Genomic DNA, 27057 nt, shown 5'->3' with positions numbered 1-27057 from the left:
ATACTACAATGTTAGAACATATTTTATATTAATAACACTACTCAAATGGTACTTGTATATTCTACAGAACACAGTTGAGGAGTAAAGCTAGATCGAGGCATAAGGTCATCTTGGGGCCTATGACTCTATTAGTTTCAACTTTGTAGCATGCCCCAATTCTAAACCATATTTTATATTGGCAACACTGTACAAGTGGTACTTGTGTACTACACAAAACACAGCCAAGCAGTAAAGCTGAGTCAAGTCCAATGATCACCTTGGCATCCTTAGCCATTTCCATTGATTGATGCCAACGATGTTATTCCGAATTTATAATAAATTACCTAAGAGTTACCACCCCGTTCGGGCTTATCTTAACTGGTAAGCAGTTTAACCCTTTTTACTACTTTCATACAATTGAATTAAACTAATCGTTTCCATAGATTGACAACAATGATGTTATTCCAAATTTATATTAAATTGCGTAAGAGTTAGCACCCCCTTCGGTTTTACCTCACTTGGTAAGCAGTTTAACCCTTTTTACTACTTTCATACAATCGAATTAAAATAATCGTTTCCGTAGATTGACGCCAATGATGTTATTCCAAATTTATACTAAATTGCGTAAGAGTTAGCACCCCCTTCGGTTTTACCCTACTTGGTAAACAGTTTAACCCTTTTTACCACCTTCGTACTATCCAATTAAAAATGTTATCGAGCTCTGTTTCACCCCTATTATTCAATCACCAATTAAGATCATTCAGAGTAGAGCTATGCCAATGGAATACCTTTTTCGCAAATTGAGTTAGTTTACGCAAATGATACAACTTTTTATAAATATTAGATATCGGTAATAATGCAATCAATTCTGGACAAGATGCAAGATACCTTCAAGCTAGAGGTTATTAGAGTGTTGACAAGTTTTGACTCAGAAACATGCTTGGCTTGGCTGTATCTTTAGTAAAAACATTATTTATGCGAAAAAACATGATTATCTTACCCTACGGCTGAAACCAGTATTTTTTTTACAGAAAGTCAAATAAACCTTTGAACACGTTATACCAAGGTCTTAAGTTATGGCTGTTGAACCTAGAAACCTGTCTGGTAAGGCTTGTACCGGGTGTAGTACTAGATACCTGCCCGTGTTAAGGTATGTACCGTTGAAACTGCACTGTATATTAAGTACCGTCCGTATTCCTTTTCTCTGACTGGTCCAGAAAATGGGTTTTGACACAGGAACCTGTCAGGTAAGGCATTTCCCTTCTGTAGTGCTAGATGCCTGTCTGTGGTAAGGCATGTACCGGTGAAACTGCACTGTATATGGTGTATACGGAGTAAATCACCCCTGAAATATCCCTTCAAATCTTATACATGGTTATTTCTAACCTTCCTCTCATTATAGTCCTAGAAAGCACGATTGAATCACACTTTTCGTACAGCCTACTGTTTCAAAAGTTCATCAAAATGATCTATATAAATTGGGGTAGAACAAAACTCTGCAAAATTCCTGATTTAATACGAAAACAGTTATTAGCCTCATTACGTCATTGGGGATAAAAGAAAATGACTTTGGTCTTTTTCGCTCTTCGTTTTTCTTAAAAACTGTCAGATTCCAAAATCTCGCAAATAAAAACGATGTAAAACTAGCATTTAAACAAGAACTTATTTGGGGGGGGGGGCATGTTATTTAGAATAATAGGAATCCCTATGAAAAAAAGGAGGAAATTGTAATGTAGTTCTTAATAATTTATTCGTCTAGGAGTGGGGGTTCAATTCCCTCCCCCACTAGTGGCATAATTTCCCAAAAATCGTAAAATAATTTCGTAAAATAATGGAGCCAATTAATATGGCCATATAATACCGTAAAGGCAAATGCATAATAAATAAAACTGATGTGTTTCTGTAGATGATTGAATTATGTAGGCCTATCTTAGAGTTTACAGGACCTTGAAGACACTAAATTTAAGCTGGGGGAGGGGGCAAACTTGGATCTAGGAGGTAGTTTTTCCTCTGCTTCATAGCAAATTATGGCCTCCCCCTGACCATAGGTCTGAAGCCAAAACAGGAAGGAACATTCAGTCAGAAAACAAATTACCTTTAAAATCTATAGTATCAAACGAAAAACCAACATATGATGATATTTTATAATAACTATAACTATTGCTGCTTCAATGCTCGTCTAGTTGACGCTAAAAATGAACAAATAAAATGCGCAAAAATATAATTTAAAAAAAAGTTATGAACAGGTTGCTGTTTCGGAATCTTACTACCAAGGTTAACTCCATTTGCTTTAAGGAATGCAATTACTTTGTCAATATTGGCAACATCGTGATTTGGTCAAACGATAATATTTTTTTTGGGAAATTTAGAATCGATACCTGCTGGGGACAGACCACAAACCTACCCATAGGATTTATGAGGGTTCCTTAGGCCACGAAACTTAGCTTAATCACATTAACTGGCATCAAACAGTTCGTGGTAAGGAACTGAAAGTAAGGAGCGACCCGGCTCAATAGTAACCGAAACTCTAAAAAACGGATTTTCATGCTGATTTCAAATATTTAAGTTTCATCAAGTTTAATCTTACCCATCAAAAGTTAATAGCCTGAAAATTTTTTCTTATTTTCCAAAGAAAGGAGGAAATACCACCTAAAAGTGACAGAAAATCCGCAAGAATGTGGAATTTTGTATTTTTTGCCAGAAGAAAGATCATGGATCATTGGATGCGTGTTTTTTTTTGCTTTTTTTCTAATTTTTTCCCATGGGTGACCGTATCGATCCAGTGGTCCTAGAATATCGTGAGAGGGTTCATTCAAACGGAAATAGAAAGTTCTAGTTTCCTTTTTAAGTGACAAAAATTTTGGAGGGCAACTAGGCCCCCTCCCACGGTCACTTTTTTCCTTAAGTCACCTGATCAAAATTTTGAAATAGCCATTTTGTTCAGCATAGTCGACAACCTAAGAAATATGTCTTCGAGGCTGACTTCATTCCCCACGATTCCTGGGGGAAAGGGCTGCAAGTTATGAACTTTTCTCATTGTTTATATATAGTATTGGTTATCGGGAAGTTTACAGACGTTTTCAGGAGGGATATTTTCTGCTGGGGTGGGGTAGAAGGAGAGAGTTACGTGGGAGAATCTTTACTTGGAAGATTTTTTCATGGGGGAAGGGACATTTCTATGAAGGGGGCCGGATTTTCCAGCATTATTTAAAAAACGATCAGAAATTAAATAAAAAACAAGTTTTTTCAACTGAAAGTAAGTAGCAACATTAAAACTTAAAATAAACAGAAATTATTACGTATATGAGGGGGTCCGCCCTTTGGTCAATACCTCGCTCTTTACGCTAAATGTGTTTTAGTACTTTAAGAAGAGCTATCTGTACTAATCAAACGGCCTTTGTGATTCAGGGATTTGGGATTCAAACAAAATTCGAACTTTAGCGTAAAGAGCGAGGTATTGACTAGGGGCGAACCCCCTTATATATGTAATAATTTCTGTTCATTTTAAGCTTTAATGTTGCTCCTTAGTTTCAGTTGACTTATGAAACTTAGTTGATTTTTTTTTTTTTTTTTTGTGGAAAGCCGGACTAACTTAACGCAAATAAGACTTTCAACACTTAAGCTGCTTTCACACTACGATTGGAATTTTCTATGATAAGTTGTTAAGTTATATTACTTCAAGTGTAGTTTTTCACACTTAAACAAGTCTTTTCACAATAGGCTAACGTAAAAAAAAACATAAAATCATCGCAATCATCGTCTAAAATATCACATTGGCCTCAAGCGAAATTAAAAAATTAAAATTAAAATTAAAAAAAAAAAAATTAAAAAAAATTAAAAATGCGGAAAGGAGGCGACATTCAAACTTAAATCAAGCGTGACAAGCTTTTAAAAAAAGCTTATTGCATTTTGACTCGTCTAACAACGCCCGTATCCAGGGGGGTGATTGACGGCCTTGAACACCCCTCCTCCCTTAAATGTTTGCCCAACTCGTAAAAACGTAACAAAAACGCATATAAACAAATTGTTTGTGCGTTTTTTTCGTTGCCCCCCCCCCACACAAAGGAACATCCTGGATACGCCCTTGCTATTATACTCAAGGCCAAAGGTCCTATCGGGCATTTTCATACTTCTGAGACAATTACATTAATTAGATTAATTTGTTTTAAAAAATCGACCTAGTCAAACATGGTCAATAGGTAACGGCCCATGGGAAGACAAAAACCCTCATGGGAAGACAATGGCCAAAAATCTCTTGTTAGTGCTCTCTAACGCTTAGAGAGTTAGAGTGTTAGGGAGGATTAAGGATAAGTAAGGCAATATACATAAGGAGGAGCAGGTTGTGATTAAACAAACAATGTCCTTCTAAGCCTCCCTTTGAGGACAGCTTAGAAACTGGTTTTGGGTAATTCTCTCAAAAGCATGGACATCTCAGATATGAACTTTAGGTAAAACAGCGTCAATAGTGGTTTCAAATCTAAAAAAAGGATTCCATCAAATAACCGAAAGGGACTTGGATCCCTTCTAAGTCTCTTTCTTTAGAAGTAGATTGAAAAAGCACAACGTAATGAGAGCAACGAATTGTCGTTGTATCGATACAACGATACAGCCAAAAAAAACTTGGTTGTATCGATTCGTAGTGCTGATGATCCCTTATGTTTCATTACATTGATCCACTTGATAATTTTGGAGCATGAAAATTTCAAGGATCAAGAAAAACTCCATTAAGACAAAATAGTACTTATTTGGTAAAATAACAAAATAGTCAGAAAAAACTTTCATCGAAAGTATGTTGTGATAAAATGTGCTAATTCATATAAACCATGTCTGGCTATTCTCGTAATTCACAAAAAAAGCAAACCACAAAACCATGGAAAGAAAGTAGCCCGGAAATTTACAAAACATGTCAATATATCGTCGTCAATGCAATTTCTGAATGAGTGGCATTTGTGGTCATCCTGATACAGTTCATCACTTGGGCTGAGCTGAAAGTTTCACTTTAATTTTTATGCAATTTTCTGTGGTTGCCCCTGACCGCTTTCACTCAATCTATTCTTCCGGTCTGTTCTCCTTTTTTATTTAATAGCATATTAAATCTAAAAAAATGGTCCTGCACAAGTATCTCTAACCTTTCTCTAACCTATCTCTAACATTTCTTCACCAGAAAGAGACTTTTAGTTAAGATCCTCCAGGAAACCTCTGTATCCCGTAATAAAAAATCATGAAAGTAATTCTTCACAACCATTGCTAACTCCTCATTGTTAATAGTACTTAAATTAAAAAACAAATTGTAACTGAAAGTAAGGAGCAAAATTAAAATTCAAAACAAACAGAACTTATTCCGTATATGAAGGGGTTGTCCCCCTCCTCAATACATTGCTCTTCACGCTAAAGCTTTTAACATTTTTGAAAAAGCTTCTTGTTCTAACATTATGCGGTGCAATTTGACTTTTTTAATCCTTAAGTTGTTTGGGCCTAGCCTGTTAAGCTCAAAATGAGTCGAGGGCCAAATATCACTCCAGAAAGTAGTTATGGGCCGATACAAAAATATCCCCCACGAAAAGTCTGACTTGGCTCGGCTTTCTTTATATAATTTCATCTACATGTGGATTCTAGTAAAAATTATAGGCTATTTCTTTTTCTGTTTTTACGGAGTTGCGTCCAAAGCTCTTAGTTTAGCTACCCTATCAAATATTCCCTATTGGGTTTTAGTCTTACATTTTCTAATATTTGAGTGACGGGAATAAAATATATCTTCTGTACAAATCAAAAATAAAAACTTGAATGCAAATTCTATTTTCAGCTGACCTGACATTTTACTAGAACCCATAAAATGTCTATACTACCCCTTCCCCAAAGAACACCATTCGAAGGACACAACCGGCTGCCTTAGCTCTCCTCTAGTCAGAGCTAAATAAAAAAAAGAGATCACTCCGTTATCAGCTAAAATCTGTTCTCTTGCTGTTGTCCGAGGTCGGCTTCCCATTTCGAATGTATTCTGTATTCGCACCGGGACACAAGAATGCCCTATTGCTGGGCCAAGATGAACCTTTCGACGTCTTCAAAACACTTTTTTCTTTCTTCAATTTTTCCTTTAACTACTTGACCGTTTTTGCGAACACTCTCCACTTACCCAATGTAGGCTAACGGCAAAAAAAACAACATGCCGCACCATTAACACCCATTTTCTAGCCTTGACCCATTCCCCCCCTGCTAAGAAAGCAAGCTTTACACACACACCCCCCAATAAAAAAAATGTAAGTCTAGTTTATCATGGATGCAGCGATAGCTGCCATCCAGTTACTAACGGACCTCAGCCCTACTAAACAAAAATTTAAAAAAGTGTTTTAAGAAAAACTGTCTTGTAAGAAAAAAATTTGCAAAATTTTTTGCAAATAAAACTGAAAAGTGACGTTAATATCTCAAACGAACATTTATTAAGCTATAGTTAAAGGGGGGATAACACCCCTTAGCATCCCGCTATTTTCGCTAAAGTTTGACTAATATTTTCTTGAAATCATGTCAGAATATGAAGCATATCAATATATGAAAACTGTAAATCTATTATTTGTTGATTGTTTTTCAACACAGTTACACTAAAAATTAGTTCCGTAAAACAACTACAGCCGAACAAGGTAAAATAATCAAATTTTTGGGTAAAGAACGGAGGAAGGGGATGGTTTAAAGCAAATAAAACTTAAGTGCCATTGTTTAAACTTAATATAACTAAACAAGCCTTTCGTTTTCAAAAATAAAATAAAAAATAAAAGCGAGTAAGACTTCTTGCATTTCGTCGTGTTAAAACGTCCATTCTTTAGCTATTGGGATAAAAGAATATAAATTTAGCATAAAGAGTAGGGGTTAAGGGTAGTTTTATTCACTTTCAGCAAAGGCACAATAACCTCGAAGAAATAATCAGAATTTGACGCACAAAAAAAGAAAAAAAAAGAAAAAAAAGTTAGGAATTCACCATGTCATTTGCCTTTTTCTAACTCTCTCGTTAGTATAAATTTGACTAAAAAATCATGAAAATAAGAACAATTGGAAATTTTGAAAAAAAAATAGGGCGTGGATATATTAACATTAACAACAATGTTTGGATTTAAGAGCCCTAAAACTCCGAAAGAAAAATGCTATATTATTTTTATGCCATCATTTAAGAGTACTTAAGTATATTGTAATATAAATAAGCTGGTTTTGAAAACCTCTCAACTTAGCTTAATAGGTCCGACTCGTATGAGTCGGAGGAATTTTTCCTCAAGCGGAGCTGGGGTTAAAACTTGAAAAAAAAAATTTTGGCCACAATTCTTCAGAGTGATTTCCTCTTCCTACACCTCCCCGCGATATGTACAGGAATGCTTACAGTAAAAATAAAATTTGAATTAACTTAAAAGCGAATTTCCAGCAGTCAAACTTTTTCGACTTTCTACCATATTTCTTTTAATATCAAAAACAAATTACAAGACGGTTGTAATAAGATTTTTCGGCTCCAAATACGAAACCCAAACTAATTAAATTCAATGGTATAAGGTTACCGTCGACAATATTCTCAACTTTCTTTTACTTTGCAGTAACATGAAATGGTGATATCTTCATCTCCAGTTTCAAGAATCCTAAGATGGAAATATCACTGACGCAATAGTCTACAGAAGAAAACGATGAAGTTGAGCTTGAGCGAGGGTTTACCCGCTCTACTTCTCCTGGTGTATATCTTGTAAAAATACTTGTTCCACAGTACGTGCCACATTTCCGCCAAGCCACGTCTCCATGCACCTTGTGTGGCGTAATTAGCACCACCAAGGGGTAATTGGGATTTTTGTTCAGGGGGGTGTTTTATAGGAGGGGGGGGGACGAGAACAAATTTACAAAACACATGAAAAAATTGTTTTGTGCAATTTTGTTACTTTTTTGCAAGTCGGACAAAAATTTCAGGGGGGTAAAATCCGGTAACATCCCACCCCCCTGGATACGGCCTTGTGCACCACGCATCGTAAACTGTCGCTATACGCAGTACGTAATAACTGGTTTAAATAGTTTTTGAATGTGAGCAATCCCTCGCTTGAGTTACTTTTTGTTATAAAGAAGATTTATTTTTTTTAGATTCGGGATAATCGATTAAATTTTCAAGGATCAGCATATGTGCTTTTTGCTAATTATGAGCAAAAAAGTAGCTCCAGAAACATGAGTTCACACGATTAATATTACACAGACTAACCAAAAGTAGACTCAAATAGGTCAGGGAACAAAATAAGAACATGTGCTCAAAGTAAATTGTGCTCAAAATGTGCTCAAACATAATTCTAATATAGCCTTAGTTGAATTAAAAATAATAATCTAAATTTAAGCATCACCAACGATTTTTACTAACTGGTATCAAATCAATTAATGCAAATAAAATGTTATAGTAGATTATAATTAAATAAGCAAATTTGGTTTTATAAATATCCTTACCGGAAGATCCATAATTTCTTCAATTGAAAATTCTGCTGCTCCCTGACGCAGCTGGCATAACTCCGCAAATTCTTCATCATTCTCCAGTTTCTGCTTAATTGTACTGCAAATATTATTATTATAATTAATTTCACTGTTAGAACTCGGCCTGACCAAATCTACACTTTATCTCTGCTCCTACACAAGGACGGATAAAGAGCGGTTGGTCCCAATTCGGGCCCCGCTTTTGAAAGGGTCCCGCGTTACCATCAGAATGAACAAAATTTTTTCGAAATTGAAAGCAAATTGCTTTTGACGATGGTGAATAAATTATGAATTATTCAAATAATTGAAAATATATTTATTTTAAGTTTGCATTGCTGGATGAGAGTTATTAATGCGTTTACTATTGTATGATATATATTTGATAATATAGAAAACTGACATCTCTAAATACTCATGCCAAACGCATTGAAATGTATTATCAAATGAACTTGATTTTTATTTAAATATAATACGTAGATGGCCCCGCAAAAAAATTCAATCGGGCCGCACACCTATTCCGTCCAAGCCTGCTCCTCCAGAGTTTTCAAAGGTACACAGGGTGTCAGTAAGTTGCTTAGTGTTTCGGAGCAGGCTTAGTGTTAACGGAGTGTTTCGGAGCAGGCTTAGTGTTAACGGAGTGTTTCGGAGCAGGCTTAGTATTAACGGAGTGTTTCGGAGCAGGCTTAGTGTTAACGGAGTGTTTCGGAGCAGGCTTAGTGTTAACGGAGTGTTTTGGAGCAGGCTTAGTGTTAACGGAGTGTTTCGGAGCAGGCTTAGTGTTAACGGACTTATAGTCCGTTAAGCATTCGAAGTTTTCCGTAGAAAATCCGAAGATAGAGTTCCAAATACAGTAGAACTTTCGGTAAAAAGCCGGCAGCTTTTTCCGTTCTAATTGTTCAAAGTAATAAGATTGGAATTTCACCCAAATTTGATACTTTTTTTTCTGGCTTGTAAGGCTCTCCAAACTTTTCTTTTTTGTAAGGGTTGTGTCCAAAACCCCTAGAATAAAAAATACCAATGCGCAATACCACAGACAAAAAGTCGTAGATCAGACTGTATCCGAATTTGGGCATGACGAACCGAAAATTAGAATTTGTAGGGTAATTCTCTAGTGATTTGGGGTAAATATTATAAACGTTTTCGAATGCTGACCAAAGGTCTGCGTTGCGCCAGGAGTGCAAATCGTGGTTGGGGGCAAATCATCCGACGCTTCTAGTGTTTTCCCCCCAGACTTGCTCAAATACCATCTATAGCAGGGTTAACTCAGGCTAAGGTTACACAATCACGTCATTGACCCCCGTTCCAAGGCAAATAAATTTACTCATTCCAGGAAAGAGTAAATGTGACATTTGCAATAGGATTCTGTTTTTTTTTTTGTAGGTATTCTGCAGAGTTCTTAACTGCTTTCTTTGTCCTTGGATCATTGGTTCCCAACGGATCTTGGGCCAAGCCCCACCTAGGCATTTTTAAAATCCTGATGCCCTCCTCGTGATATTTAAATTTCGTAAGTCAAAATTATACTTGTGATCACCTGAAGGAAACATAAATGACCATTAACTCGGTATTTTTTTTCGGATCTTCCTCTAGACATACATTATAATAATGAAAAATTTGTCTGAATGCGACACAGTTTATACAATGTACATCATTGCAATGCTATCATGTATCACGGCTTTAGACGGGCATCAAATTCCGTAGATCTACGGAAGGATCTGTTGAAGTGGAAACACTGGAGTAGCTTCAATCATCCCTCATGTGGGTCGCATTAAATTCAAGAGTGGAATATTTTTCTTCATCCCACTCTTGGATGTGACTTGTCTGAAGGCCTCTTCTGTCACGTTCATACGTCCTATAGAGCGTGTTCTGTGATTCTCCTTGAGGAAAGGCGCTTTCCAGTTGCCAGTGAAGGAATCTATGATCTGGTATGCAGAGAATGCGTGAGCAAGTCTAGAATTCTGAGAATATTTTTCCAGATTTCTGCACACATATATTCATTGTGAAAACTTTTTAACAGCGAGAAATTGGTTGGTAAAGCTGATCCTCCATGTTCTGCTGTTTCCGTAAGGGGAGGGGAGTGAAATATAAGTTTAATTTCTAACTAAAACACCCAAAACTTGAGAGTTACATCCAAACGGTCCTTGACTTCCAATCGTCTTATTACAAAAAACAATCATGACAATCATTTCTGCTGTCAGGGTGAAGCTGCCCTTATCCCCACTAAACCCAATAAAGATGTAGAATAAAAAATAGACATTTCCGGTTCTTTAAACATTCCAATTTATGTGCAAAAAAATGCAAAAAAAATTAACTTAACAGGAATAAAAACTTTTTTCCTACTTAGAAAAAAAATGAAAAATCAAAATTCAAACTTTTTCGAACATTTTAAATTTAGATATACAAAGGTTTAAATGGGTATCAAGACAATCTATTTGGACTTCATTAGGTACGGAGATCCCTCGTATCCCCTAGGATACACAAGTTGGGTCTTATTTGGCCAAAGTGTGTCCCCTCCTAAATTGGTGGAAACAGCAAAAGAATATATATCTTGAGTACAAAAAAGTACCATGAACAAAACTTCACAAACCTGAAACTTTCAGGGTCACAGCAAAAAAAGCACACAACTAATGAGCCGGAAAGAGGTTCCCAGTCATTGTTTTATTTGCAACCTTAACCATGTGAAAGTAGTCGCGCCCTAAGGCAGCTTCAAAACAATAAAAGGCATTTAATTAATAGGGTTACATCATTTTTGCATATTTTGCAACAAATAACTTTAAATGAAACTACGAAACTTTATGCTATGAAAAAAAAATTCTACCAATTTGATCATAGCTTAACTCAGGGAGGAGGGAGCTTCAAAGATAGATCAGCTTCGAAACAATAATGATAAAAGGCGTCACTCCTCTTAATTAATAAATGTTACATCGTTTTTGCATATTTCGCAACAAAAAAATTTAAATGAAACTATGAAACTCCATGCTATTAAAAAAGTATGCTGCCAATTTGGTTATAGATTAAGTCAGGGAGGAGGGAGCTTCAAAGATAGAACAGCTTCAAAACAACAACAATAAAAGGTGCCACTCCTCTTAATTAATACATGTTACATCACTTTGCATATTTTGCAACAAAAGAACTTCAAATGAAGATTGCAAAACTTTTTGGTCATTAATTTGGTCACCAAGAGGAGTGACACCCCTGGGAACCTTGAAATCTTGGCCCCAGTATATTTGACTCCCTGTGTCCTCATATCCATTTAAAAACAAGTTAATGAACTAGAAACGATTGTATCCAGGATTATTATTTGAAGTAGGGAGGCTACCAAAAGAACTTTTTTGGGTAATGGTAACAAAAAAATGAAGAAGACTGGGTTTACCTCCCGTGAATTTCGTCAGTGGCTTTTTTTTCCTGCATTTTAAAGACGAACTTGAGAGTCGGGGAAACATTTTTTATTTTAATAGGAGAAACAGTTTTTGACCTGAATTTTACAAAACAAATTTACGAGTTGGAGAAAAATTTCGGGAGCTCAAACCGGGTACCCCTCCTCCTTCTGGGCATAGTCCTGCTGCTACATACTAACTCATTTAAAGTGCTTTAATTTATTTCCATTACACTGATTCATTGGAAAATACTGGCTCCTCCTATTTTAACAATGAGTCTTGATTCTTTGAATCTTTTTCACTAAGACCTGATTTTTTCACACCAGGAATAGTACACCCCCCCCCTCCCACGGGTGGATGAGAAAACTGCATACCATATATAGATATTTTTTGCTATATTATGTATGCAGTAACTATGTAAATTTGGTAAAAGAATAATTATTTTTTCTTGTCCTTTTAAAAAGTATGCTCATCCTTGTTTACACTATGTGTTGTTCATAGGTAGACCTTTTCATCTATGCAAACATTTGCAATACAAAAGCCGTAGCTATTCGAAAAAAAGAAGAAGACAAGGTACATCATTTTCATTATTACTATATAGGAAACCCCCAACACTATTTAAACCCAAAGGTCAATTGATTTTTAATATATCAATATAATTTAATACTTCTTCTCTGTCTCCATATACAAGTCTTCCTAATCAGTCCCTCCCCCCCCCCCCACAATAACGCTTAACTATTGATACCAGTTTTGGGGTGAGGATCGGAGGCAAGGAGCAGAACAACTGTATTTAGATGGAATAATTCCCAGAAAGAAGAACATATAGAACAGCCTTTGAACAGCCTTTAAAGAGCGATTAAATGCTGAATTTTAGTATATTTGCATCTTGTTAGATTTAAAAGACGAACCTTATCCCCCCCTCCTTGTAACCTTAAAAGTTGATCGATTTACATAAAACGCTCTAAATCTTAGAAACGTGTGAAGAATTTTCAAATGCCAGGCAGTATTGCCAGTTCTAGCTTTGATGTGTTTTGTAGGTTTTATTGCTTATTTTTCACTGACAATGTAATGTTATAGACTGCCACTTTCGCAGACTGCCATTTCTCTCTTTGATGTAAAAACTGTGTTGGCAACCTGGCATAGTAATTTTCAAAATTCTTCGCTATTCTATTATGTTGGTTGCTAAATGCTGACATATATAGTTAATACCCATTTACTGCTACTAGTTTGGGGCAGCAATTCACGAAAATTTAGAGGGTATGGGTTAAGTACTAAAATGAAGTTACAAGTGAATAGTGCGCTAGTCTTGAAATCCTTTGTTCTTGCGGAAGGGGGTTCGAGTCCTAGTATCTATGGTTATTTGGTTCTAAGCGGGGTCAGTGGTGTGACTCTGTAAGCTCAGTTAAGGGTCAACCCAGCTCCAAATGGGCACAATGGAGAAATCTCGGGGAAAAACACGGGAAGCGTCGGATGATTTACCCCAACCACGGAATTGCACTCCGGGCTAAATTTTGCAGTTCACTCTCGAATATTATACTATTTATTTATAAGTTATATATTTATAACTCCTATACCATTTATTTGGTTAAAATCATTCTAACTATCCATAAATTTATTTGCTATTTTTCTTAACTAGAAAGGTGATGTTTTTTTTCCCCGAGTGAACTCACAGTCTTAATAAAAAATCAGCGATATATCACAGAAAATCAAATCGTCATTACAGATTGAAGGAAATGGTGATCGAGAACTTTACCAAGATTGTCGTTTCAAGTCTGGACGATTGTCGTCAGACAACCCGAAGGGTGTAATGGAAAATAATGAACGACACATCAAGTAGTATGGAACGGACACAATAAAATAAATGATATACCTAAAAAAAGAAGACGTCCTCGTCAGCCAACCAAGGCTACCATGGATAATAATGAATGACATATCAAGCAGCATGGAATGGACAGAATAAAATAAACAATATAACACAAAAAAAAGAACGTCCTCGTCAGACAACCAAGGCTACAATGGATGATAATGAACGACACATCAAGAAGCATGGAACGGACAGAATAAAATAAACAATATAACACAAAAAAAATAATAATATAACGTAAGAAACATAATAATGAACGACACATCAAGAAGCATGGAACGGACGGAATAAAATAAACGATATAACATAAAAAAGACGTCCTCGTCAGACAACCAAGGCTACAATGGATAATAATGAACGATCCATCAAGTAGCATGGGACGGACGGAACAAAATAAACGATCTAACACAGAAAAAGACGTATTCGTCAGATAACCAAGGGTGCAATGGATAATAATGAACGACACATCAAGAAGCATGGAACGGACAGAATAAAATAAACAATATAACACAAAAAAAAGACGTCCTCGTCAGACAACCAAGGAGCATATATGAACGAAACATAATAATATAACGTAAGAAACATAATAATGAACGACACATCAAGAAGCATTGAACGGACGGAATAAAATAAACGATATAACATAAAAAAGACGTCCTCGTCAGACAACCAAGGCTACAATGGATAATAATGAACGATCCATCAAGTAGCATGGGACGGACGGAGTAAAATAAACGATCTAACACAGAAAAAGACGTATTCGTCAGATAACGAAGAGTGCAATGGATAATAATGAACGACACATCAAGAAGCATGGAACGGGCAGAATAAAATAAACGATATAACACAAAAAAACGTCCTCGTCAGACAATCAAGGGTGCAATGGATAATAATGAACGACACATCAAGAAGCATGGATCGGACAGAATAAAATAAACAATATAACACAAAAAAGACGTCGTCGTCAGACAACCAAGGCTACAATGGATAATAATGAATGGCACATCAAGTAGCATGGGACGGACGGAATAAAATAAACGATATAACACAAAAAAAATGTCCTCGTCAGACAACCAAGGGTGCAATGGATAATAATGAACGATACATCAACAAGCATGGAAATGGACAGAATAAAATAAACAATATAACACAGAAAAAGACGTCCTCGTCAGACAACCAAGAAGCATATATGAACGAAACATAATAATATAACATAAGAAACATAATAACGAACGACACATCAAGAAGCATGGAACGGACGGAATAAAATAAACGATATAACATAAAAAAGACGTCCTCGTCAGACAACCAAAGCTACAATGGATAATAATGAACGATCCATCAAGTAGCTTGGGACGGACGGAGTAAAATAAACGATCTAACACAGAAAAAGACATATTCGTCAGATAACGAAGAGTGCAATGGATAATAATGAACGACACATCAAGAAGCATGGAACGGGCAGAATAAAATAAACGATATAACACAAAAAAAACGTCCTCGTCAGACAACCAAGGGTGCAATGGATAATAATGAACGACACATCAAGAAGCATGGATCGGACAGAATAAAATAAACAATATAACACAAAAAAGACGTCGTCGTCAGACAACCAAGGCTACAATGGATAATAATGAATGGCACATCAAGTAGCATGGGACGGACGGAATAAAATAAACGGTATAACACAAAAAAAATGTCCTCGTCAGACAACCAAGGGTGCAATGGATAATAATGAACGACACATCAAGAAGCATGGAAATGGACAGAATAAAATAAACAATATAACACAAAAAAAAGACGTCCTCGTCAGCCAAGCAAGGGTGCAATGGAAAATAATGAACGACACATCAAGAAGCATGGAACGGACGGAATAAAATAAACGATATAACACAAAAAAAATGTCCTCGTCAGACAACCAAGGGTGCAATGGATAATAATGAACGACACATCAAGAAGCATGGAACGAACAGAATAAAATAAACGATATAACACAAAAAAAAGACGTCCTCGTCGGCCAACCAAGGGTGCAATGGAAAATAATGAACGACACATCAAGAAGCATGGAACGGACGGAATAAAATAAACGATAACACAAAAAAGACGTCCTCGTCAGACAACCAAGGCTACAATGGATAATAATGAACGACACATCAAGTAGCAGGGGACGGACGGAATAAAATAAACGATATAACACAAAAAAAATGTCCTCGTCAGACAACCAAGGGTGCAATGGATAATAATGAACGACACATCAACAAGCATGGAAATTGACAGAATAAAATAAACAATATAACACAGAAAAAGACGTCCTCGTCAGCCAACCAAGAGTGCAATGGAAAATAATGAACGAAACATCAAGAAGCATGGAACGGACGGAATAAAATAAACGATATAACACAAAAAAGACGTCCTCGTCAGACAACCAAGGCTACAATGGTGTAAAATATGTAGAACATCAATTCAAGAAGCTTTTCCGGGTGTCGCATTTCTTAGTCATTTGGGCATGTATGCGTCAACGAGAGCGGTCCAGGGGGGTCTCTTGGGGCTAAAGCTAGTCGTGGGAAAGGGCTCGTTCCCAGGCCTGGAACTTCCGTTCCAGGAAAGTTATATTCTTGGTTCATTTCTAAAGGCAGTCCATCTTTCGCCTTCGTCGTAGCTAGTTGTTCTTGTGCTACCTTATTTTCTCTATGTATATTCTCACGTTATTTAATAAAGACCATGCACCAACGTTTATCGTCTATCTTTGGAATTTATGTAAACCAGTACATCTGCCAATATAAAAAGGGCATATAGAAAGAACTTAAAACAGAGGGGAGCAGAGATTTACAATGGATAATAATGAACGACACATCAAATAGCATGGGACGGACGGAATAAAATAAACGATATAACACAAAAAAAAAATGTCCTCGTCAAACAACCAAGGGTGCAATGGATAATAATAATCAAGAAACATGGAACGGACAGAATAAAATAAACGATATAACACAAAAAAAGACGTCCTCGTCAGCCAACCAAGGGTGCAATGGAAAATAATGAACGACACATCGAGAAGCATGGAACGGACGGAATAAAATAAACGATATAACACAAAAAAGACGTCCTCGTCAGACAACCAAGGCTACAATGGATAATAATGAACGACACATCAAGTAGCAGGGGACGGACGGAATAAAATAAACGATATAACACAAAAAAAATGTCCTCGTCAGACAACCAAGGGTGCAATGGATAATAATGAACGATACATCAACAAGCATGGAAATGGACAGAATAAAATAAACAATATAACACAGAAAAAGACGTCCTCGTCAGACAACCAAGGGTGCAATGGAAAATAATGAACGACACATCAAGTAGCATGGGACGGACGGAATAAAATAAACGATATAACACAAAAAAAATGTTCTCGTCAGACAACCAAGGCTGCAATGGATAATAATGAAAGACACATCAAGAAGCATGGAACAAACAGAATAAAATAAACAATATAACAAAAAAAAAGACGTCCTCGTCAGACAACCAAGGATGCAATGGATAATAATGAACGAAACATCAAGTAGCATGGGAAGGACGGAATAAAATAAACGATATCACACAAAAAGACGTCCTCGACAGACAACCAAGGCTACAATGGATAATAATGAACGACACATCAAGTAGCATGGAACGGGCGGATTAAAACAAACGATATAAGAAAAAAAAGACGTCCTTGTCAGACAACCAAGGATGCAATGGATAATAATGAACGAAACATCAAGTAGCAATCAACGGACGGAATAAACTAAACGATATAACACACACAAAAAAAGAACAATTTTCAATCCAGAAGCCACAAAGGAACTTGTGCATTATACGGCAAACACGCAAGTGCTTCATTTAATTAGAATCTGTTTCTTTGACGCTCAATCCAAATGCAATATCACAAAATATGATAAAAATATAATGTTTTAGAAACAAATTTGGGCTATATATTTGCACATTAGGGGGTGGGGGTGAAGTATAGTGGGTCTGCATGCAGAATGAGTTAGGTAAAATTATTCTGCATATTATGTAGTAAGAATTGTTTTCTAACTTCACACTTTCCAATGCATCACCCCTACCCCCACCCCCCTAATGTGCCTATAGGCCAAATTATATATTTCCCATTTATTCGGTCACTTCTCTTGTCTCACGCTAAACTGAAATAAACTAACGAAGAAACCGGTTTGTTCTTGAGTTTTACACAACGTAAATTTGAGTGTTTGCCGTATAATACACAAGTACAGGTACAAGTATTAATCATAGCTAAATACCCTTAGGCATTTTAATAGGTAATTTAACACCCTTAGCCGCTCCTATGATCTTGTAGAAACGTCCTTTTGATAACTTGCATGTATGCAGTGTCTTCTGACTAAGCTTAACACCTCCCTTAACATTTCCTGAATTTCATCTTAACACCCTTAGCCTTTTCTGGCAAACCCAGGATCAAACTGCCTCCCTCTTCTTTCCAATGAAATTTTATTGATATAAACAGTGGAGGGATTGCATAATTTACAACTCTTTCCGGGTTTGGAGGGGAAGGGTGCATGACACCCCCAGAGGCATAGTTTTAAAATCTTTCGACTGGTTTGAAAAAAGTGGCTATTTCAGAATTTCATTCAGTGTTAAGGGGGGGGGGCTAGAAAGGGAAATGGCCTCTTTTGCCCCCCAAACACTTTTCAACATGCCCTGAAAGTTTCAGCTTAATACCCTTAGTTGTTCCTAAAATATTACAGGATCCCCTTTAGCCCGGATTCATACAGTATCTTTTTATTTAGTTAAACACCCCTCTCAACTTTCCCTGGAAGTTTCGAACAAATTTCCTTAGCCGTTCATAAGATATGGCACAAGCCTTTTTGTCACTTGGTCGCTGTCTTATCAGTTTTGGCTCTTAAAAAGGACTCTAGAACTATCGGTTTACAATCGAGTTAGCCCCCTCGAAATTTCTTTGGACATATGGGATGAAAATGAGGAATTACATTTAATATAAAATCAATTGGACATTAAGCTAATGTTCACGACTTTACAAAAGGAAACACTATTTCATTTCGTCTGTTTTGCTAGCATACATAATTCAGCATTCACTGTGGTAAACTGCAGGACAAGAAATGAATCACTCTTTCGGAGCTCCAATTTAGAGAGGTCGGAACAACCGATCCCTCAATTTTAGAGCCTTACAAAAATTATTTTCTCGACAAAAAATCTGTTCAGCCTTTTTTCCTTGAAGTCTCAATCTAAAGGTATTCTACCACAAAATGTAGCTAAATGTATAAACCCAAAATAAATAATCATTTTAGGACCTAATTTATAAAACTTAAATTATGTAACATCTTTTTTATTCATGAAATCTTCGTTACAAGCCAAACCTACTTAAATAGCTTAAATGATAAATTGATGACAAATGATAATTTATCTTACTTAAATGAATTTTCCAAAATTTTTACTTTAAACTAATATTCCCTCTGGCTAGTGAAAAGCCCCTGAAAATAAAAACTAGACTTTGGAATCGATCTGATCATCATATTTATGGTCTATGAAGCAATTACACTATATTCACGTTCTAATTTGAAACTAGAAGCAAGGGGGGGGGGAGGGGGAAGGAGAAGCAAAATGTATTTTTCAAAATCGAGAGGGCAATTGTTTTTGTTTTTTCTACATTACTGTCAATTTTGTTCTCTTTTTCCAATGAAAATACCAAAAAGGGATGATTTTTAATGAATACACCAAAAAGAGAATTTTTCAATTTAGGAGGGCAATAGAACACCCCCCCCACCAGTTTGTGCGGCTGAGAGCAACAATTTCTTCATTTATCCTAGCTAATATTAATTTAGAAATCCGAGTTTTTTCTCAAATAGAAGAAAGGAGGGATGTTGAAGCCTTTTGACAGCCACCATGCCCATAATGTAATTTGATTTTATTCAACATCCCTCTGAACCATCTCTTAAAGGTTAACTTTGATCCCCTAATCCTTTTGGAGACCCAGGATAAAACATGCCCCCTTTTCCAAATAAAAAAACCCTACATTTTTAACAATGACCAACTTGCATGAGCTACAGTCCTTTCCTCGGGGGCTGTAGGGGAGATTTGCATGGGCGCCCATAAGGGGGGCAGGGGGCGCACCCCCCTGGCTGAATGACGCTGCCTTATTTTTATATTTTTGTTCTGAGATTTCTATTATATAGCATTAAAAGTGCCAATTAGACGGGGTTTGCCCTCCCCCTGGAATTCAGCTTATGGGCGCCCATGGAGATTTGTCAACCCCAGAGCAATAGTCATTCCACCTTCGGACTATTTTAAGCACTATTTTGCTATTTAAGCAAAAAGCATATTTTAAGCCATTTTAAGGTGTCTCAAAATTAAAAATCAGATGTCTTTGGGGGAAAGGGATGTGAAAGGAGGCTGGTCACTCCCCGAACACTTTTTGCCTCAAATAAGGGCCCTAGAACTCTCAGTTTCCAATCCAAAGAGCCCCTTCCAAAGTTTATAAGACCAGCCCTTACATGTGAAATAGCTCTAGGAACAAAAAAATAATAAAAATAACTCGTTGAAGCCTTATGGCTCTTTACTCTAGGAATCGCTAGAGCTTTGGCTTTGATATTTTTCTTTCCTGCAGCCTGTAACCTCAACTTGTATTGTTATTTTATTTTCTCGTTGCTGTTGATGCTTTGACAAACCCAAATTATATATTGTTTTCAGCAAAGCGCAAGCGACAATAGACTTTTGGAGGGTCTACGCGGGGGGGGGGCAACCCCTCTCTTACTTGTTTTAGCTCCCGGATTAGCATTAAGATTATTTTGTTGTTGTCGTTGAATCTAAGTCAAATTGAAAATACACGGTCTGAAAACACACATTCTAACCTTCAGGGTGTTTAAAGAGGCTCCAAAATTCAAGCGGATTTTCCCGAGTCAAGTGAAAATGACAGTGAAAAATGGAAAATGAGCTATACAATTAAAGTAATTAATTAAAATAAAATAAATTGAAATTTAACTAAATCAAAATAAACTAATTGAAAAAAAATAAACTGATCTGTTTCTGTGGATGTTTGGATTACGTAGTTTGTGGCTTCTCTTTTATTTGTTGCTTCTTTATTTATTTTACTTCATGTTCATTTTAGGTTTCATTTATTCCTTCATAGCAATATCTTTCATTTCTAAGTCTGGAATGGCTTTTTAATTTCAATCTCTGCTTTTTAATGGTTTCATTTATTCATTCATGGTAACATTTATTCGTTTTAAGTTTGACTTATTGTATGCCTTTAATTCTGCTCAGTTTAGAGTCAATATCACTATTTAATTTTAACTGAATCTCTTTTTTAGATTTGTTTTTTTTTAATCAAAAAATATGCCCCTTTTTCAAATAAGAAAACCTTATATGTTTAACAATGGTCGTACTGCATGAGTTACAGCCCTTCCCTCGGGGCTGTAGAGGGGGGGGGGGCTTTGTCAGCCCTGGAGTTATAATTGTTTGACTTTTTAAGTTTGACTTAATGTATTAATTCAAAAAATAGCAAAGCTCTGGAGGTAAACCTAAAACGAACACCTTTCTCATTATTTGTAGCTCATTTTTGACCTTGAAATTAGTATCGAGTAAACGTTAATCGAAGGTAAAAAAATACAGAAGTTTCAAGAACAAAAAACAACTAGTGAATACAATTCACCGGAACTAATATTACTATTTTATGCATATATTTGATTATAAATCACCAACGTGTAGAAGAAGACGCACCTTATACTAGCTGAGAGAAATGTAAGGGCATTGCTCTTACGAATGATGTCGCAAATTTTTCGCATCATAAATGATGAATTTGCAATTATTGATGCATAGTTTTTTGTACACTAATAAGTTTTTATGTCGTAAAAGACTTCAAAGCTTATGGTCCATGAAGTTACGGTTACTACCGTAACTGCTCTCCTGGGCAGTATTGCCAGATGTCCGGTATAGGATAACTTAGCCAAAAAGAGTGATTTCCACCAAAAACACAATTTTTAGCGACACTGCACCGAAGGTACAATTTTACAAAAGAAAATTACTTTAGAAAATAGGCTGTTTTTAAGAATTTAAATATTCCAAAAATATAAGTGGTGTAAATACACCTATCTGGCAATACTGCTCCTGATAGCTTTTTTCAGACCCGTTTTTACCATTGGTCCTAGCCAATTGGTTAGCGCTCCGGGCTTAAAACCCTGAGGTCAGGGGTTCGAGTCCTGGTGTCGCTGTTTATTTGGTTTGAAACGGGGGTCAATGGTGCGACCCTGTAAGCTCAACCAGAGTCGACCCAGCTCTGAATGAGCACCTGAAGAAATCTGGGGAAGAAAAACAAGAGAAGCATCGAATGATTTGCCCCCAGGTTGGGGGCCCCAACCACGCATACCACTCGCGGCCGAAGGCATCGAATCAGCAGATCTGTACTTGCACAACATAAACCATTGTTGAGCATGCGATTTTTTTTTTAAGTTATGACCACTGTTTTCAGTCCGGGGTTTAAGCTGGAATCCCTTCACCTGCGTATTTATTTTAGTCAATTGACCTAAAGTGTAATCCGTAACGGTTAGAAAAGATCCTAGTAATACTAAAAAAAGTACCGACTTACCACTTATAAACAGGAGAAATCCTTACCATAATATGCAACAGGCCTTAATCATTAATTAAGGGCCTTGACATTTTACATTTGTATCTGCAAAATTTTCTTTTGAATATAAATGAATATGGAGTTAGCCTCATATATAATTAGTCTCAAACGAAAACTAAGTAGTTGTTACTACCGTATCCAGGAGTTTTTCTATGGGGCGGTGGTATTTTTTCCGGGGGGAAGGTACAAAAACTTATAAGAACGCAGAAAATATTTGTTCTTAATTATTTTTGTTACATTTTTACGAGTCAGACAAAAATTCCGAGGGCAGGTTTCCAAATCCCGCAAGCCTCTCCTGGATACCAAATAGTGAAGGATAGTCTGGATACCAGGGGTCGATATCCCGATAGTCAAGGGGCATAGGCTATATTATATTTGTTTTATCTAAATTATTGGGGGAAACTGCCCCCCTCCCCCCCCAAATAAATGACACCCATGTCTGTATGTGTTTGTAGTATGTTTTTTATGCCTTTTCTTCGTGTATATTGTATTGTCTTTGCGTTAATATAAGCACTGTGTGCATACCGTTTTTGGCGAAAATCAATAAACAGCATATCCATATTAACACCCCTAAACAAGATAAATCCTTTTAGTCCTTAAGTCCCTTTAGTCCTTTATAACAATCCTTGATTAAGGATCTTAATAGCACGTCCTTAAGCCGTCCCAAGTTGTGGAAACATATATATATATATATATATATATATATATATATATATATATATATATATATATATATATATATATATATATATATATATAACAAACCTTGAAAGAGAAAAACTAAAATTGAAGAGACGGAAGAGAGCTTTCAGGCCGAACTTTTACAAAACTTTGATTTATTAACCAAATTATTTTCAATTTATTAATTAGCTAATAATTTATTAATTATTTTCATTTATTAAATGCGCCCTCTACTTTATTGTAATAAAAACAAAATTTCCAAAATTACAAAAGGATTATAACCGTTAGTATATTTATTTAACCCTTTCTCCGTTACTAGGAAAGGGTCGTCCAATTTTAGTTTGGTGTTTTTATTTTAAGGTTTGGTTTTTATATTTTTATCAGTTTTATTCTGCACTGAGGACGGTCAAGCGGAGGTATTGACCGAAATATTTGCATAATTTTTCAATTTTTTAACTGGCTGTTAATTGTCCTCGTTTTCTTCCTTTCTTTGCGATTTTTCGTTTTTGATTAAGGATCTTAATAGCACGTCCTTAAGCCGTCCCAAGTTGTGGAAATATATATATATATATATATATATATATATATATATATATATATATATATATATATATATATATATATATATATATATATATATAACAATCCTTGAAAAAGAAAAACTAAAATTGAAGAGACGGAAGAGAGCTTTCAGGCCGAATTTTTACAAAACTTTGATTTATTAACCAAATTATTTTCAATTTATTAATTAGCTAATAATTTATTAATTATTTTCATTTATTAAATGCGCCCTCTACTTTATTTTAATAAAAACAAAATTACAAAATTATTATAACCATTAGTGTATTTATTTATTTTAATTTTGCGTCCCTAAAGTTTCTGCGCCTGGGGCAAGCGTCCTCTCTGTCCTTCCGCTAAAACCGACACTTGAAGAGACCGTTTCTTAGGCAATTGTAAAAAGGCGACGGTTGAGCGGAAGTATTGGCCGAAATATTTCCATTTTTCTCCTTTTTTCACTGGCTGTGAATTACCTTGTTTTTCTTCGTTGTCTTACGCTTTCTCATTTTGATATATGTAGTTACATTCAAATTCGTATTACTTCCAAGTGGTCTTTTTTCCCTTGTGCTTGTGTCTAAGTATCCAATGTCTTGGATTCTTTAGAGACGTAAGCACCAGCGTTGCCAACGCTTTGAAATAAACTGAACCAATTTTCCGAATAAAATTGTACCGCAAGAAAGCAATTTGTACCATGGCAAACAGGAGGTTAAAAACTTGCCATAACAATAAGAAAATTTTGAATAAACTAAAATTTGGAACAGATATTTGAGTCAAAAAGGAGCAAGTAAAACCTAAATGTACCGGGAAATCTGAATGAACCAAGAAAATTCAAAATGTACTGCACTGTGCCAGGACCTCTAAATTGTACCAAATACGGTACAATTGTACCGCATTGGTAACGCTGGTAAGCACTTCAATAGAGCTGTCCTTTTGAAGCACAAATTATTGCAAGAAGTACGAAGGCTAGACTGTGTACCTAAGCAGAATATAATATATCGAAAACAGATTCAGCTGTAATGAAATAATTATTTGGGATAAAATGGTAGAACTACCAAAGCCAAGATAGAAGCGTAGAGAAGATTCAGCTAGGATTAATCCCCCCCAGCCTCATATTGTCCTTTTCGGCCAACCATCTAGGGCCAAACGGAAAGCAGTTCGTTCCCTAATGGGGTGGGAGGATATGGTTAGGAAAGACAACGAAAATAAGATCTTCTTGGGAGGGTGTAAAGAAAGAGGATTTGAATAAATGGGGATGGAGGAGGAGCGTGCGTAGCTGTGTTGGCCTCAGGTGGCTTGATGCAGCAGTGAGTTGTTAGAAATAGTAGTAATAAGCTAAAAATGCCCACTTATCATTTTTCGGACAAGGTTAGCAGTGATATTAAGAGACGTTACTCACCTTTTCGCTTTGGGGTAAACGTCGAGATAATCTTCATAGAATTGCCATAGTTTCTTCGAGAAAACTGGTCCTGTAACGAACCAGAGTCAGATTATTTTTTATTTTTACTTTAATTTACATATAATAATGTACATTTAGTTTTTTTTAATTTCTATTTTATGTTACTTTTTATTTGGAACATTTTTAAACTTAAGTTTCTATTAATATTTTCTTAGAATATAAATTAAAAAACAACAATTCGCTGTAAGGCTTGGATTAATAACATTTAATAACTGCACGAATAACTAAAATTATAAGGAAAAAAAGTCCCAAATGATCACCAAGGACAAACACAAGGGGATCTTCGCCCCTATCCAAAATCATACAACGATCACGGCTTTTTCTCTAAATTTCAATAAATTTAATACAAATTTTCAAATTTCAAATTTTTGGAAAAATTACACCCCTCTTCCCCAAAAAAAATAAATTGTTTCATATGTACCTGATATAAATTGGTTTATGACTCTATCTCTACCCCTGGCCTTACTCTACCATTGAGCCCCTATGCGTTGTTGTACACCCTACGTTCATGAATTCAATGCCCCCCCCCACACGCGTGTGGAGGATATTTTCTTCTTTTATTTTTTTTTGGGGGGGGATTAATAAAAGATCAAATTAATGTGGTAATTTGAGCAAAATTGTAAAGAAATTTGGAGGTTGTTTTTCTTTGGGGGGGGGGAGGCTTCTCAATGTGTTATAGACTAAGGATGGTTTGCTGCTCTAAGTCCATGTTTTGAGTCCCATCCCCGAAGTCTCTGGTGTAGGGAATATTATCGCAGCGTAATCCCTTATTATTACAAACGATTTGTTCTGTGTGGTTCTTTATGACCAAGGCCCTGAAGGTTTATCCGACTTGTAAAAACGTAACAAAAACGAATATAAACAAACATTTGAGGCTTTTTTGAAGTTTTTTTTTGTACCCCCCCCCCCCTTGAAAAAAATCCTGTATGCGTTCTTGAACATAGGTTATTACAAAGCCGTATCCAGGAGGGGAAATTAGGGGATTTGAACCCCTCCCCCCAATGTTTGTCCAACTCGTAAAAATGTAACAAAAATGAACATAAACAAATTTTGATGCGTTTTTTAAAATTTCTTTTGCAGCCCCCAACCCAAAAAAATCTTGGATACGTTCTTGGGTTATTGGACTTTTCCCTAGAAAGCCTATCATGCTTGATTGGGGATAGAATCTTCGTTTCCCAACCATATTTTTTTTTAAATAATTTTTTTTTTTTTTTTTTTGGCTAATGATAAATGTGGTGGTTTTAGGCGACGACTGCCATCGTTTTTGCATTTTTACCTTAGCTTAGTGAGAATAGACCTGCTTAAGTGTGAAAGCTTATATTTTGGTACTTGATTAGAATCCAGAAAACACGGGAGAAGTGAAGTTTCGTTAATGATAATGAAAATAAAACAAAATAGGATAAAAATATAATAGTTCAGAAACAAATTTAGGCGATATATTTCCACATTAGGCGGGGGGAGGGGTAAAACATCATATATTAAATACGCAACCTAACCTAACCTAGGTACCTTTTATTCCCCTAAACCCCCCAAAAATAAAGTTTAAATATAGTTCCTGGAGTGAGAAACCCTTTATTTATACAGCGTCTGATGTAGGTACCGGGTAATGCCTATCTGATTTTGATATATTATTCTCGTGTGTTTTCTGGATTCTGGACCTATATTTTTACTCAACATAATTTAATCACTTAGCATAGAAAATTGGGTGCATAGTGGGAAAGCCACTTAATCCTAGCGCTGTAATTTCTGGTGTAGGCGAAGGTATTCACTTGGTAACCCCTTAAATATCATGTTGAAATTGCATGGCTAATTAACAACATTAATGACAATGGATGAGTACTTTTCAAATTTTGCAATAGAGTCATCACGGCCTATATAAAGTGTGACAGTTACAGGGCCAAAATTTGCCGAAACATAATTAATGCAATTTAATATTATAGGGTTCTACCCAAAATCTAATTCATGGCATCAGTTTAATTTTAGGATAGATTTTATCAATATCGGCAACAGTAATTCA

At 35.9% G+C, this 27057-nt stretch overlaps 1 protein-coding gene across 1 annotated transcript in view; it reads right to left on the bottom strand.

Moving 5' to 3' along the window:
• Positions 1-27057, bottom strand: part of LOC148939778 (uncharacterized) — a 402528-nt gene that overhangs the window by 203553 nt on the left and 171918 nt on the right. The window contains exons 5-6 of the mRNA XM_089106449.1: positions 24981-25050; positions 8431-8533 (exon numbers count right to left, since the gene is read on the bottom strand). Of these exons, the coding sequence (XP_088962575.1) occupies positions 8431-8533; positions 24981-25050 (173 nt within the window). The remainder of the gene's footprint in view (positions 1-8430; positions 8534-24980; positions 25051-27057) is intronic.

This window comes from Artemia sp. Qi Xiang Cuo, chromosome 20, assembly GCF_049724085.1.
Source record: "Artemia sp. Qi Xiang Cuo chromosome 20, ASM4972408v1, whole genome shotgun sequence".
NCBI classification, from domain to species: Eukaryota; Metazoa; Arthropoda; class Branchiopoda; order Anostraca; family Artemiidae; genus Artemia; species Artemia sp. Qi Xiang Cuo.
The sequence above is the reverse complement of the archived record's forward strand: the minus strand, read 5'-3'. Positions and strand labels throughout refer to the sequence as shown.